We start from the raw sequence: 14,564 nt of genomic DNA on the forward strand, positions 1-14,564 counted from the left end.
ATTTTAGGAAAATGTTTTAAAAAGCTCTTTATGACATACCCATTCTCTCATCAGTTTCTTGTTTGAGTTCCATGATAGTATGGTGGATGTGATGTGATGTTTGTCTTTTCCTATGGAAACATAGAACCGTAATTTTAATAGATTGATAAGCAGCTTTGATATTTAGGATTTCAGATATCTGTATTATTGAGCATATTATGTTCTATAATTTAAAAAATATATGTATTAATAAACAAGGCTAATATTGAAATTATTTAATTTAATCTTTTGATTTTTTTGGTTGCACTGCACAGCCTGTGGGATGTTAGTTCCCTGACCAGGGATTGAACCCAGGCCCTCAGCAGTAAGAGCACAGAGTCCTAACCACTGGACCACCAGGGAGTTCCCTGAAGTTATTTTAAAAATATTTTCTTTCCTTTTCCTGATACCTAAAGAGATTGATCTTTATAAATGCATGTAGATACAGACACTATATTCATTTTCAGTGTTTTGGGTTTGATTTACTGTTCATTTGTTCATTTTATTTTAGTGTTTAGCATAGTCTAGTATCAGTGCTGTTAAAAGTGGCTATTAGGAAAACGGTATTAATTGAAAAGGCACAGTCAAGAATTTAACTGGTTGATCTTCCTTTTCAATTTGTTAGTGTCAGTAGTGCAGATTTGGATATCTTTTTATTCATAGTATGTTCACACATAGGCTAATTCTAAAATTATGTAATTATAAGTGTTCAGATTTTTGGAAGCACATAAAAAGCGTGATGTCAAGAGGGGTTATATTGGGATGGTGTTGTAGACTCTTTGATTGTGTCTTGGATCCACCTGGATCTTGACACACTAGTATTTCTTTCTTTCTTTTAATGACATTGGGTTGGTTTGAAATCTTTGTTAAATTTGGAGCACACTGGATATAATTTATATCAGATGACGAAACTATGGGACTATTTTTCAGTAGACAGGACCATGCCAAAAGCTGGTATGCGAGTTCAAGGAAGAGCAATTAAATCCAGTTAAATATTATTTGAATGTCTTCCATGTGCTCAGTGCCAGAAACAAGAAGGAGCTAAAGGAACTCCTTACAGGAAGGAAGAAAAAGTCAGGGAAATAGGAATGGTCAGGCTGACATGGACCCCAGGAATGCAGCCTGGAAGGAAGAGAGGAATATTGTAGAGGCAGTGGAATGATTGATACAGAATTCTTTGTTTTCCCTTGGACGGGAAGGATTGTTAGTCTAAAGAAGATTGCATGAGAAATTCAGAAATGGTATAAAAAGGAGAAAGTCACCACCTGAGGATTCTAGCTCTGTTCTATTCTGTGTATGAATACTTGTCTCCATTTCACATTTTCTCAAACTCACATGGCAGACAAAGGAAAGGGGTAGGGGCGGTGCTGACACCCGCGTGGACCAGCTTGTGTGCGTGTGCCGTGGAACAGAGGGGCGGGGAAGGGGCTGCGTCCCCCCAGCTAGTTTGTAGTCTTGGAGAAGGCCACGTGGGAAGCAGGGAGCTGTGGGCCTTTTCACCTAATCTGTCATTCTTTTTCAGTTCTGCCAAGGTGCACCGGTGATTAAAATGACTGAAATAAATCTTCGAGAATATCTCATAATATAACAGATATTCTCATGCCCATCAATGTGAGGTCTCGTTTCACTCACTAATTGACCCCCATAGATCCGCAATCCCTACCTATGATTCCAGAAGCAAGGATTATAAGTTTTAATACTCACTAGTCAATAAGACTGACTTGAGTGGGTCTTAGCAGTTTGTCATCTTTGTCTTGATTCATGTATTTTTGTTTTGCAGATTAAATGTATTTGCCTTTTGGGTGCTACCCAGTTTTGAAGGGATATTTTGTAATATAGGGTAGGTTCATCTGGATTATCTTTTTAAAATGGAAAAGAAAAAGAACGCAATATTTCTGGCAGTGTAACATATTATACATGAGACAGCATAGATCTCTATACTGTTGTTTGTTAGGTAGAGTTTGAATTATTAGGAAATTAGGGACTGAACCATCTATCCTTTTTGCCTTCAGTGAAGGGACTCAAGGATGGCATTCCATTTTTTTTCACTATTTCTTTCTTCTTTATTTTTTCATCAAATATTTTGCACTAGTTTTACCAGGCAAGTCTCTGGGTAAATGTAGTATTTTAAAGTGTTTACAATCATTCCTAATTTCTAAACATTCATTTAGGGAGTGTAACTAGCAAGAGACACGTGTTTTCCAGTGAATTTAGAAGCACAAGCGTTTGACAAGCTCCATAGTGGAATTTAATGTCATTTCATTTTTAGCCAGACTAAATCTCCTGCACACATCCCTGCTCCTGCTGCCTCTTTCTAAGGTGTACACAATGCGTAAGTCACTTCTCCCTCGTTCATTCATTACTTCTGTCTCACAGATACTCTGATGTAGGTAGGTGACTGCCCATAACCCTATAGCTCTAGTTTATCTGCTGCCTTAAGATCCGCACGTGAGACTGAGAGTTAGCCCTTTGTCGTATATTTTAAACACATTTCTTATGCTCTTCAGTCATGCACTTCAGAATGTAGGTGGATTGCCTCATTCCATAGTTTCAAATCAATGTGCTGATGGTTTTCAGGCTTGTGTCTCCAGTTCTTCTTACCACTGGTGTCTTATATTAAAAATGTTTAACATTTGGATGTGCCAAATTTTATCTTAAAACTGGCTGAAAACCTTTTTTCTTTGATATTTTCCCCACGAAGTCTTCACATTCTCCTGCTTCTTCACAAGTAAATGATACCACTATCAACTCTGTTTCTTAAGTCCAAAACTTGAGTTATTCTTTATTCTTCATATTTGCTTATTCTTCTCATCTAATATGCCAGTGAGTTTTGCCAAATTTACCTTTTCTGTATTCTGTATTTATCTATTTTCTTTTTATCTCCACTGCCACAACTCAAGTCTAAGCTACCATCATTTCTCTGGACTAGTGCATCTTGAAGTATTAGTCCCTGACATGTTTATTTCTGGTCCCTAACAAGATACAGATAGGAGTTGAGAGTGCAATACTGTTAACAGCATCCAGGTGCATGGCCAGTGTTCTAGCTGTTCATTTTTATTGCATGTTATTCAGTCGGCCTTGGAAAGTTTACCCTTGCCTTAACCACACTTAATTTGGGCTGCACCACTGTAGAATATTGTGATCATCCTGAGCTTGCTGCTTACACAGTTGTCCCACTCCCCTCCCCCCCCCTTTTTTTTGTTGTCCCCCTTTGATCTCTTAACTAAAATTACTGTTTTTCCCTTACAAAAAGTATAATGTGAAAATCAAATTATGTCACTTTCTGGCTTAAAAGTTACAGGGTTATCTAACAGAATTTAAATACAAGCTTAACGTCACCTAGAAAGCCCTTCATGAGTTGGCTCCTACATATATTTTTAACCTCCTGCCCTGCACCCTTCCTTTTGCCTGTCTGCACGTTTGCAGTTCCATAAGCACGACAGTTTCTTCCTGCCTTTGGCATTGGCCCACATTCCTACCTCTTATCTAGACTGTTCTTTCACTTGTTCTTTGCAAGTTTGCTCCTTCAAATCTCAGCTGAAATGCCATTTCCTTTGAGAGACTTTTTCTAAGCGTTCTGTCTAAAGGACACTTTAATATCAGTGTACATTCATTTTGTTCTAATATCAGTGTACATTCATTTTGTTCCTTAATATTGTGTATTCAGATTTGTTTTTATGTGTTTATTTGCCTGTTCTGTTATGGTCTGGTTCCCCTCCTTTACTTGAACGGTCTTTGAGGGCAGGGATTATTTTTGTTTTATTTATCATTATAAAAATAAAAACCTAGCAGAGTGCCCTGTACATATGCTCTGAATAAATACTTAAGGAGAGAATAGAATTCTATTTGGAAACAAGTACAGCAACAGTAATTGCCTATTTTCAGCTTGTCAGTGGTCAGTTACGGTGCTTGCTGAAGGCAGTGGTCGTGGCTGCTGCAGTACACTTAGCATCAGCTATGGCCGAGAGGTTCAGTAAATAGTAAATATGCCCAGGATCTGGAGAAGAACTTAACTTGCTTTGTTGTTCTTATGAGTCTTACAACAGAATCAAGATGTAGAAATGACTGTCTTTGTTTTATGGCTGAGAACAGCTGACGCTGAGCGGCATTCATTTGTGTGCTGCGGGGCGGAGGGGTGGGGTGGGTGGTCATTGCCTGGAAAGTGGCAGAATGGAGACAGAGTCCAGCTCCGACTCCAGGCTCTTGCTTTCCTTCATGCTCCTCATGGCCTCAGCGTTACTCCACTCTTCCCTCCTCCTGCCTTTAGATCAGGCTCGTCCTTAGCATATTCATCATTGTGTCCCTGCCTTGGTCCTTAATTGTAGTTATTTATTTATTTTTTTACTAAACATCTAAAGTTTATTTTTAACATGTGAGCTTTTATATTTTGTCTTTTTCTAACTTGGTCTTCTCAGCCTTGATTTTAGTGAATCTTTCTTTATATTCCTGAGTCCATTATGGGCTTCCTTATTATATCTGATATTTCAGTCAAAGATTGCTTTGTTCTCCTTACTCATTCTCCAAGCCACTCCTGAATCCAGTTTGTACATCTCTCTGTCCATCCCACCTTTCCTTTATCCCTCTGTCAAATTCCAAGTGTTTATTATTGAGATTGTATTATACTGCAGATGGTAGTGTCTTGCTCTACATGTTGATGTATCCATGAGTCCTGTTTCTAAAAATAATTTAAGAAAGTTTTAGTATCTGTTTCTCAGCAAAAAGAAAGATGAGAACACTTTGATAAATATGCATGTGAACTTGTGTTTTTATTTATCTTTGCTTTCTGTGGCTACAAGATCATACTTCTGGACTCCATAATGTTTTATCATAATCAAATAGCTAAAGGAGTACAAAGAACTAGTTAAAATGTAACATTTTACTGCCTCCATGTTTTATCACAATGAATAGCTATACAAAGGAGTACAAAGTACTAGTTAAAATGTAGCATTTTACTGCCTCCATAATGTTTTATCACAATGAAATAGCTATTCAAAGGAGAACAAAGTACTAGTTAAAATGTAGCATTTTACTGCTTTTGAAATAGAACATATTCCAAAGATGTGTGTACTTTCCTGTAAAAGTGGTATGTCTAAGAACTGATGTTGAATTATAATTTTAAATTGTTGACTTTTTATTTTTTGTGATTTAAAAAATTGATTTTAGTACAGCACATGGCACATAGAAGGCAGTCAGTAAAAATTTATTGTATGAATAAATACTGAAAATTGAACATGCAACACTTTCTATCTTAAAATTCATCTTGAACTAGACTATGTTACCATTATTATGCCAACAAATGTTTTTATTATAAAGCCCATTGCATATATAAATAATGAAGAGATATGAATATTCATGTTTTTATAATATACAAAATTATTGATAATATGAGCAGTTCCAGAAAAAAGACCTTCACATGACTCATTGCTAATAAAAAAAAACCCCAAAATTTGAAAAGAGAGATAAAGATAAATATTGTATTTTAGGTCTTAGTTACTGGGGTACCATCTTTGTTTTTCCTCCACAGAGATTAATTACATTTCCCTCTCTCAGCCCTTCTCCCAGTGTTATATCCTCTTGTAGAACTCTGTGTTTTTATATTTATCACAGAGTAATCTATTAATTCAGAAATCATTTTTTGCCTCCTTTTCTGGACCCTAACATCTATGAATGTAGATTCAAAGCGCCTAGCAATGCTGTATATCCACTTTGCTTATAGCTCCTGATTGTTGAACTGCTGAGGCATTATAGTGATTTTCTGAAGCAGAGAAATAGCTTCATATTATTTAAGAAAGTTGCAGTACATTAAAAAAATTTTTAATGAGCCATATGTAAATACAAATATTTTTGGACTTATTTGCTTTGTAAGTTTGAAAATAAGAATGTGATTTTTTATAACACTCAGATATTTGTTTTTTTTTTTTCTTTCTTACAGTTTCTCAAGCCAGACCTCCCCCAAATCAGAAGAAAGGTAAGGTTGTGCATGTGACTCTAAACTTGTTTTAAAAAGTAAGCTCTTGCTTACAAAACCAGGACTGATGGCCTTCTCATGCAGTTGTAGCAGATGTTTGTGTTTGGTGTCCATTCTGAGTGGTTAGTGCTCAAGCTGTCTTGATCATTAACTAGTCTGAATATCATTGCTGCTTAAAATATCTTAGTTCAAAAGAGTGAAAATTACAAATTTGCAGGCTTTAACTTTTTAATTAGGAAAGTAACTATAATTCTTTTTAATAACCTATTTGATACCTTGAAAATTCTTTCTTTATAGGATCTCGAACACCCATTATCATAATTCCTGCTGCTACCACCTCTTTAATAACCATGCTTAATGCAAAGGACCTTCTCCAGGACCTGAAGTAAGTAATTTGCAAAACTGTTCTTTTTGTAGGACATGGAGCTTTTGTTGAGAATTACTAGTTACTGATTCAGTATTTCTTATTTTGAGAAAACAAACGTTCAATTTCAGTGCTATTGGCTTTGCAGATAGTCTCAAATATAATTTTCAAAAACAGAATATATTCTTTTATATCTGAATCCTTTAGGGAAAACTGTAGAAACTCTGACTAAAGTCTTAATGAAAGAGGTTATCATTTAATTTTTAGCATGAATTATTTTTCTTTGGCTAGAGATCTAAAACAAATTCAGGTTTTCTTCTCCCCATTTCCAAGTTCCAGTAAAGAACCAGAAAAGTAAAACGTACTTTAGATTAATAGATGTGTATACCCTAGAGGGAGGAGGAGGGACCATAGTTTTTTTTTTTTTTTTAATTATATGACATTTTTATTTTAGGCTGCAAAAACAAAAATGAGTAAACAACAAAAAACTTGAAATGGGCTTGTCAAATGATGTAAACTCATCCTTTCCAGGGAAGCAGAAGGTAGATCAGTGTAGGTTATCCTCAAGGCCACATACATCCTGCTTCACTGCTGCTTGCAGTTTGCTGGATTTTGATCCTTCTTTGAGTTATAGCCTGGATCATTTTCGTCATCTCCTTCTTCTTCCCCTTCCTCATCTGCTTCTTCACCTTCTTCATCATAATCATCGTCATCTTCAATAGCTTCTCCAGTAAAGTATAACACTGACCTTTGGATTACACGCTCATGTAAAAAGTGACCAATTTCAAAGTCTGCAGTGAGGATAGTTTCAGAATCATCATCCAGATCTCCACTCTCAGGAACTTCAGGAGGGGCAAAAAAAATTAAAGAAAGAGTCATCAGAAACTGTTTTGGTCACAGTAAGAACTGTCCCATGTCCCTTGTGTTTCTGCTTCTTCTTAATTGTTTTCAAAGTGACGTTCTTCCCTTTTTTCCAATCTATCTGGCACCCTGTACAACCCATAATTTCTGGTCCATCAAAAGAAAAGGGATCAGAATAATCTGGTTCTGACCTCATCCTATATGTCTTTGTAAACACTTTATTTGTGAAATATTCATTGTGAAATTCTAAGACAAAACTTATAGGTTGATCAGCATCTGAGAACTTCACTTTAATATCTTTCAAGTGCTTCAGAATAGGTTCATCATGTTCCTGAACCACATCACTGAGCAAGTCAACATTCTTAAAAACGGACAACCAAAACTCAGGAATTCCCTTGGGATCTTCTTTTTCTTTATCCTTTTTCTCATCTTCAATCTTGGCCTTTTCTTTTAGCTCCTCCGAAGTTTCATCTTCGTCATCTGGTTTCCATTCACGTTATTCTTCTGTAGGTTCATAAATGGCATTAATGATCTCACATTGCTTATCAAACAGGGGCTGATAAAGAACAGCACCCTTTCTTTCAAGATTATGAACTTCCTCATAGAATTTGGCTTCTATTTGTGCACATTTAACTTGAAGGTTTTTGAGAGCATTCACTCGTCTTATAACTCTTTCAATGTATCCTGTTGGTGTTTCTACCAGACCATTGAGTCTTTCTTGAAGGGCTGCAAGAATCTGAGGATTTTGCATCATTTGAACAGTCAGCTGACGCACTTTGATTTTTTATTTCTTCAGCAGTTTCTTCTTCTTCTACTTCTTCAACATCATCCAAATCTTGATCAAGTTCAGACTGTTCTTTGTTGTCGATGGCTGCTGTGTTGTACAAATGCCAAATATCGGTGGCTAGCACAGGGAGCCAGGCAACCTGAGCTGTGCAGGCAGTGACTCAGGGCGGCGGGAGGCAAGAGGCGGTGCCGCGAGCACATGGCGCTAGAAAAGGGAGCCATAGTTTGTTAACCTAGACGTTAATAAAGTTGGTTGAAGAAGCAAAGAGGAGACCTATATCCTGTGTTAAAATTTCCAGATTCTTAACTTTCTCTGTAAAATAACGATGGCAGTTCTTAAACAAAAACGACCTTCAAAAAGAAAATCATGCTGTTTCTAGATAACTTACAACTAATTTAAAATGAGTAGCAAAATAAGTTGTAATACTTACTGACTCTAGGTTTTAATAGATGCAGAATTGAATTTTAAGTGCCTGTGACTTAAATAGCTGAATAAAAATCCTATGTAACTGGCATGTGCAAGTGTATCTGTATAGTATTTTTTCTTTAATACTTATGAGTAAAATTTTCAATGACCTTTTTTCCAATAACAATATGGAAAGAAGGAATTTTTAGGTTTTATTTCCTCATATTAGGCTTTTTTTTTTCATGGAGTTTAATATTGAGACAGTGCTGTGGATTACTGAATAATATACAGTTCCTCAAATAGTCTACAGCTGGGCAAAAATGAAATATAATTGTTTTTGCCCACCTCTTGAAATAGATTTGATAATAATTAAAATATTAAAAGTAGTAAGTAGTGCATAGAAGTCACAAACTAAATTTTAGCACCTGTTTCCTTAGCCTTCCTACCAAGAAAGCAAACAATTTTAACAGATTACCTTCTTTGGATAGATCATGCCTTATTTTTCTTCTGAGTTTAAAACACTCCCTTCATTGTTTAACACCTCATTGCAACTGACATCTCCCCTACAGCTTGAGTCAGCTTGAGGCTTTGCTATGTAATTAATGCATAATTGAAACCTCCTCCACACAATTATAGTACTGGCTGTATCCCATAGTTCATGTTGTCATAGATTCTGTTTGGTTTCATGTAAAACTGAGGATTCTTCAGTTTTCTAACCCTTCAATAAGTAAATGAAATAAGACAAAATAAATCCTGCCCTCACCTTTAACATTCTAAGTAACAAGATCAAGGTTCTCTTATGGAAGTATTAAGAAGAGCATTGACATTTATAAACATGATCTTGAGAGAAGTTTCTCTGGGACCATGAGCTTATTTAAAATAAACTGGTTGGATGGGGCTTGTGATTCTGGCCATGATGGCCCTTGCATAGGACAGAGTTGCAATGAGAAGAGATTACACAGAGGGAGTGCTCCAGAGATAGACCACGAGTTCCCCTCGCACCAGTCAGGCAGTGTTCAGCATATGTATATGGGGGACTACTTAAGGCCTGGGGAAGAGTTGCCAGGAGAGCAGACGGAAGCTCACACTGGACCGTGAATGCCTCAGCAGTGCAGAATGGTTCAACCACTTTGGAAAACCGTATAGGAATTGACTTATTACATTGAAGATGTTATTGCACCATTTTCTATAATAGCTTACTTTTTTGAGGATCAGAGGTCAGCTGTGATAATCAGTACTTGGAAGGCTATCTGCTTTCTCTTGTTAAAGGTCATTGTAAACTTGTTTATTTGCTATACCTAGGTGTAGATTTCTTACATATCCCTCTTTGGGATTCATCAGAATTGAATCTGTGGATTTGTGTTTTTCATCAGTTCACAAAGTCTTGGCTCTTTAGACATTATCTCTATGTCCCCCCACTTCTTCTCCTTTTTTTCTCTCTTCTTTCTGGGATTTAAATGAGGCATACTATAGACTTTCTCATTTCATTATCTATATCTGTTATGTAGTTCTGCTTTCCTTCTGTTTCTCTGTCACCTGCATTCTTGATTATTTCTGAAGGTTTAACTTCTAGTTGTCTGTTCCTTTGGCTATCTCCTAGTGTCATGTTGTCTATTCATTTTAAAATTCAGATGTCTTATTGTTTCTTTTTTAGAGGTTCTGTTTAGTTCTTTTTCAAATCTTTGGTGCTCCTTCCCTTCCCCTTGCCTTTTTTCAATAATTTCTTTTTTCCTCTACATACTTGCAGGCTTGTTTCACAAGTTTGGTCTTTGATAGCTGCACCGTTGCAAGTCCTTACTAATTGCTTTCTTTTATCTGTTGTTTCATTCATGATATCTCGTTTCCTTGTGTTTTAGGGATTTTTCTTTTTAACTGTTCATTTAGTGGTTTTCTTTGTTTTCATTTTGTAATTTCTGTTTGTTCTCCTTGGAATTTTTTCTTGTAGAAATTCTCTGAGTTTCAGAATGAAGATTTGCTGCCCCCCCCCCGCCAAAAGAGGTTTTATTTCTTTTGGTCCACAGTTGGTATTTGCACATTATTTCTTGGTCCCAGGGCTCCTGGGCAGGGGCTGATCCTTGTGGGGGCCTCTGGGTGGGGGTCCATATGCAGTACTTGGTGGGGGGAGTGGGGACAATTGGAGGGAACGGGGGTCAGTTTTGTCTCAAGCACTCAGAACTCCACTGTTCTGCCAGGGCCTCAGTGTCCCCACTGGACCCGTGGGAGGGGCCAGGATATGTGATCTGAGGGTCCTTGGGAAATCCACAAGACCTAAAATATTTTGGGACTGTGGCCTGACCGCCTCTCAGCATCCGCCGCCCACCCCACCCCCCCCACACGCACTCCCCTGAACAAAGTATTTTCATTAACTAAAACTGCCTGAAATTTCTGTGGATACAGAAACCACAGACTGATTGGCAGAAAAAAGAGAAGTGGGGTAGATGTAACCGAAAATTACTCAGGGCCAGTTCCCCCTCCCTGCCTGCGTTTCCTTTTCCTCCTAACCTAACAGCTTGGCCCAAAAGTCTGCTGGGAAACCTCATGCCTGGAGCGCTCCTGGTGGGGACCTCCACCCCACATGCCTCTGGCTATGGCCTTCACCCCTTTCCCCCAGACTCTTACCTGGTAGCACTCTGACATGTAGAAAAACAAGACAAAAAACAGAAAAACCTAAAAACCCAGATAGATCAGTGATGTGGGAAGACAGCCCGCATGGGTGTCTCAGTAGCCCGCCTCCTCTAGTAGTAGAGGGGGCACTCTGAGGGCTCCCCTGGGCCTGGCCCTCTCCTGCAGTTGCTGGAGCCCCATCAGCCACTGGGGCATGAGCACAGTACTTAGGGTAGTATATCTGCCAGCCCAGGCCAAAGACCTGACCTCTCTGGTTGGCACCCTGCGTGTAGCCCACCTTCAGGGACATGGAGGAATTGTCACGTTTGTCTGTCCCCAGCTTTGTGTTGTAAATGTGCTGCCGGGTCCCTGGAGCTGTTGTGCCCACCTGGCTGTCACACTTGTTGGTGCCCATCTGGAGGCTGACGGTCAGGTGGTCCCAGGGGGGCAGGATATGGTTTTTGGGGTCGTACGGATGCCATCTGGTGCTGGAAGCGGTCATGCCCGACTGGCTGGCACATTTGTCAGTGCCCATCAGGAACCCAATGACGCACTGGCCCACCTTCATGGTGGCATCATCAGAGTCTCACCCCTACTTCTCTGAGTTTTTGATGCCAGTGTCCGTGCCGCTCTGCATCACTTTGTCTTGGCATTCCTGGCCAGGGCAAGAAAGAGGCACCTGCATCAAGTTCCCACTTTCAGACAGTTTGTCAGCCTCAAACAGGTTGATGGGGTTCATGCCGTAGCTGACCGAGACCTTGATGAAGTTGGAGAGGTTTTCTGGCTGCTGCCACTTCTGCATGGAGTGGTTGGTCTTAGGGATTGAGCCCAGCTGCAGTTTATTCATGAATGTGTCCAGGATGATCCAGTCCTTCAGACCCTTCTGGAAGTCCAGGCCAATGGAGAGGCTGGGCAGTCCTCAGTTCAGCTTCGGAGCTCCACCTCCTTCTGAGGGTCGTTTCTGGACTGGAGCCGGTTCTTGACCTCAGCTGAGAGCCTGTGCGAGGGCCCCTTGTTGAATTGCGTGGAGTTCATGGCTGGCAGGCAAAGATCTGCTTTTGTGTCTGCTAAGCACCTGGCGGCATAGCCAATCCAACATACATAGCTTCACCTTAAATTCTCGGTTTGAGGTTTTTTTAACACCAGGTATTATTGCTAATTATTTTTTCCCCACAAATTTCAACTTCCTTTATTTAGGAGAAAGGAAAGCTGTATTTTTAATCGGGAAATATTGATAAAATTGTTCATTTTTCAAAATAATATAGACTTCAAATCTGGAATTTGTCTAATTATATCCTCTCATTTGCATTTTATATTATACTAAGGAAATTATTTTAGAGATTTGTATTTGTTTAAACAGTGGTGACTTTAATCATATTACCCATGTTCCTTCACAGTCATAGAATATTAAGTGGAATACCTAAAAAAAAAAATAATGGTAGAGTCAGTGGATGTCAGAATATTTCTCCAGATTGCACATATCCACCCAGGTAATTGTGCAGTTCTGGTTGTTTTTGTTACATAACTTTTTGTGTTAAGTATTAAAAACCAACTTAAAGTAGCTTTATGTAAAAATAATTGGCTCAACATAACTGAAAAAACAAGACTGGGAGCTGACTGTGCCTCAGATCATGAATTCCTTATTGCCAAATTCAGACTGAAATTGAGGGAAGTGGAGAAAACCACTAGACCATTCAGGTATGACCTAAACCAAATCCCTTATGACTATACAGTGGAAGTGAGAAATAGATTTAAGGGACTAGATCTGATAGACAATGAGTGCCTGATGAACTGTGGACGGAGGTTTGTGACATTGTACAGGACACAGGAATCAAGACCATCCCCAAGAAAAAGAAATGCAAAAAAGCAAAATGGCTGTCTGAGGAGGCCTTACAAATAGCTGTGAAAAGAAGGGAAGCAAAAAGCAAAGGAGAAAAGGAAAGATATTCCCATTTGAATGCAGAGTTCCAAAGAATAGCCAGGAGAGATAAGAAAGTCTTCCTCAGTGATCAATGTAAAGAAATAGAGGAAAACAACAGAATGGGAAAGACTAGAGATCTCATCACAAAAATTAGAGATACCAGGGGAACATTTCATGCAAAGATGGGCTCAATAAAGGACAGAAACGGTATGGACCTAACAGAATCAGAAGATACTAAGAAGAGGGGGCAAGAATAGACAAAGGAACTATACAAAAAAGATCTTCACGACCCAGAAAATAATGAAGTTGTGATCACTCACACTCACCTAGAGCCAGACATCCTGGAATGTGAAGTCAGGTGGGCCTTAGAAAGCATCACTAAGAACTAAGCTAGTGGATGTGATGGAATTCCAGTTGAGCTATTTCAAATCCTGAAAGATGATGCTGTGAAAGTGCCGCACTCAATATGCCAGCAAATTTGGAAAACTCAGCAGTGGTCACAGGACTGGAAAAGGTCAGTTTTCATTCCTATCCCAAAGAAAGGCAATGCCAAAGAATGCTCAAACTACTGCACAACTGCACTCATCTCACGCACTAGTAAAGTAATGCTCAAAATTCTCCAAGTCAGGCTTCAACAATATGTGAACCATGAACTTCCAGATGTTCAAGCTAGATTTAGAAAAGGCAGAGGAACCAGAGATCAAATTGCCAACATCTGCTGGATATTTGAAAAAGCAAGAGAGTTCCAGAAAAACATCTATTTCTGCGTTATGGGCTATACCAAAGTCTTTGACTGTGTGGATCACAATAAACTGTGGGAAATTCTTCAAGAGACGGGAACACCAGACCACGTGACCTGCCTCTTGAGAAATCTGTATGCAGGTCAGGAAGCAACAGTTAGAATTGGACATGGAACAACAGGCTGGTTCCAAGTAGGAAAAAGAGTACGTCAAGGCTGTATATTGTCACCCTTATTTAACTTACATGCAGAGTACATCATGAGAAATGCTGGGCTGGAGGAAGCACAAGCTGGAATCAAGATTGCCAGGAGAAATATCAATAACCTCAGATATGCAGACACCACCCTTACGGCAGAAATTGAAAGAGGAGAGTGAAAAAGTTGGCTTAAATCTCAACATTCAGAAAACTAAGATCATGGCATCTGACAGTCCCATCACTTCATGGCAAATAGATGGGGAAACAGTGACTGACTTTATGTTTGGGGGCTCCAAAATCACTGCAGATGGTGATTGCAGCCATGAAATTAAAAGATGCTTGCTCCTTGGAAGGAAAGTTATGACCAACCTAGACAGCATATTAAAAAGCAGAGACGTTACTTTGCCAACAAAGGTCCGTCTAGTCAAGGCTGTGGTTTTTCCAGTGGTCATGTACGGATGTGAGAGTTGGACTATAAAGAAAGCTGAGTGCCAAAGAATTGATGCTTTTGAACTGTGGTGTTGGAGAAGACTTGAGAGTCCCTTGGACTGCAAGGAGATCCAACCAGTCCATCCTAAAGATCAGTCTTGGGTGTTCACTGGAAGGACTGAAGTCAAAGCTGAAACTCCAATACTTTGGCCATGTAATGTGAAAAGCTAACTCATTTGAAAAGACCGTGGCGCTGGGAAAGATTGAGGGC

General features: G+C 39.0%; 1 protein-coding gene, 1 non-coding gene and 2 pseudogenes across 2 annotated transcripts in view; 1 reads left to right on the forward strand and 3 right to left on the reverse strand.

Annotated features, from left to right (window-relative positions):
* The window catches only part of CDC73 (cell division cycle 73), a 93,134-nt gene that overhangs the window by 63,848 nt on the left and 14,722 nt on the right, over positions 1-14,564 (forward strand). Inside the window, exons 12-13 of the mRNA XM_070474534.1 lie at positions 5,951-5,986; positions 6,284-6,371. Of these exons, the coding sequence (XP_070330635.1) occupies positions 5,951-5,986; positions 6,284-6,371 (124 nt within the window). The remainder of the gene's footprint in view (positions 1-5,950; positions 5,987-6,283; positions 6,372-14,564) is intronic.
* On the reverse strand, positions 309-381 carry TRNAK-CUU (transfer RNA lysine (anticodon CUU)). Its single transcript has one exon. It is a non-coding gene; the product is annotated as a tRNA-Lys (tRNA).
* LOC110150421 (nucleosome assembly protein 1-like 1) lies at positions 6,936-8,110 on the reverse strand (annotated as a pseudogene).
* On the reverse strand, positions 11,122-12,042 carry LOC110150425 (calponin-2 pseudogene; annotated as a pseudogene).

This window comes from Odocoileus virginianus, chromosome 11, assembly GCF_023699985.2.
Source record: "Odocoileus virginianus isolate 20LAN1187 ecotype Illinois chromosome 11, Ovbor_1.2, whole genome shotgun sequence".
Lineage (NCBI taxonomy): Eukaryota > Metazoa > Chordata > Mammalia > Artiodactyla > Cervidae > Odocoileus > Odocoileus virginianus.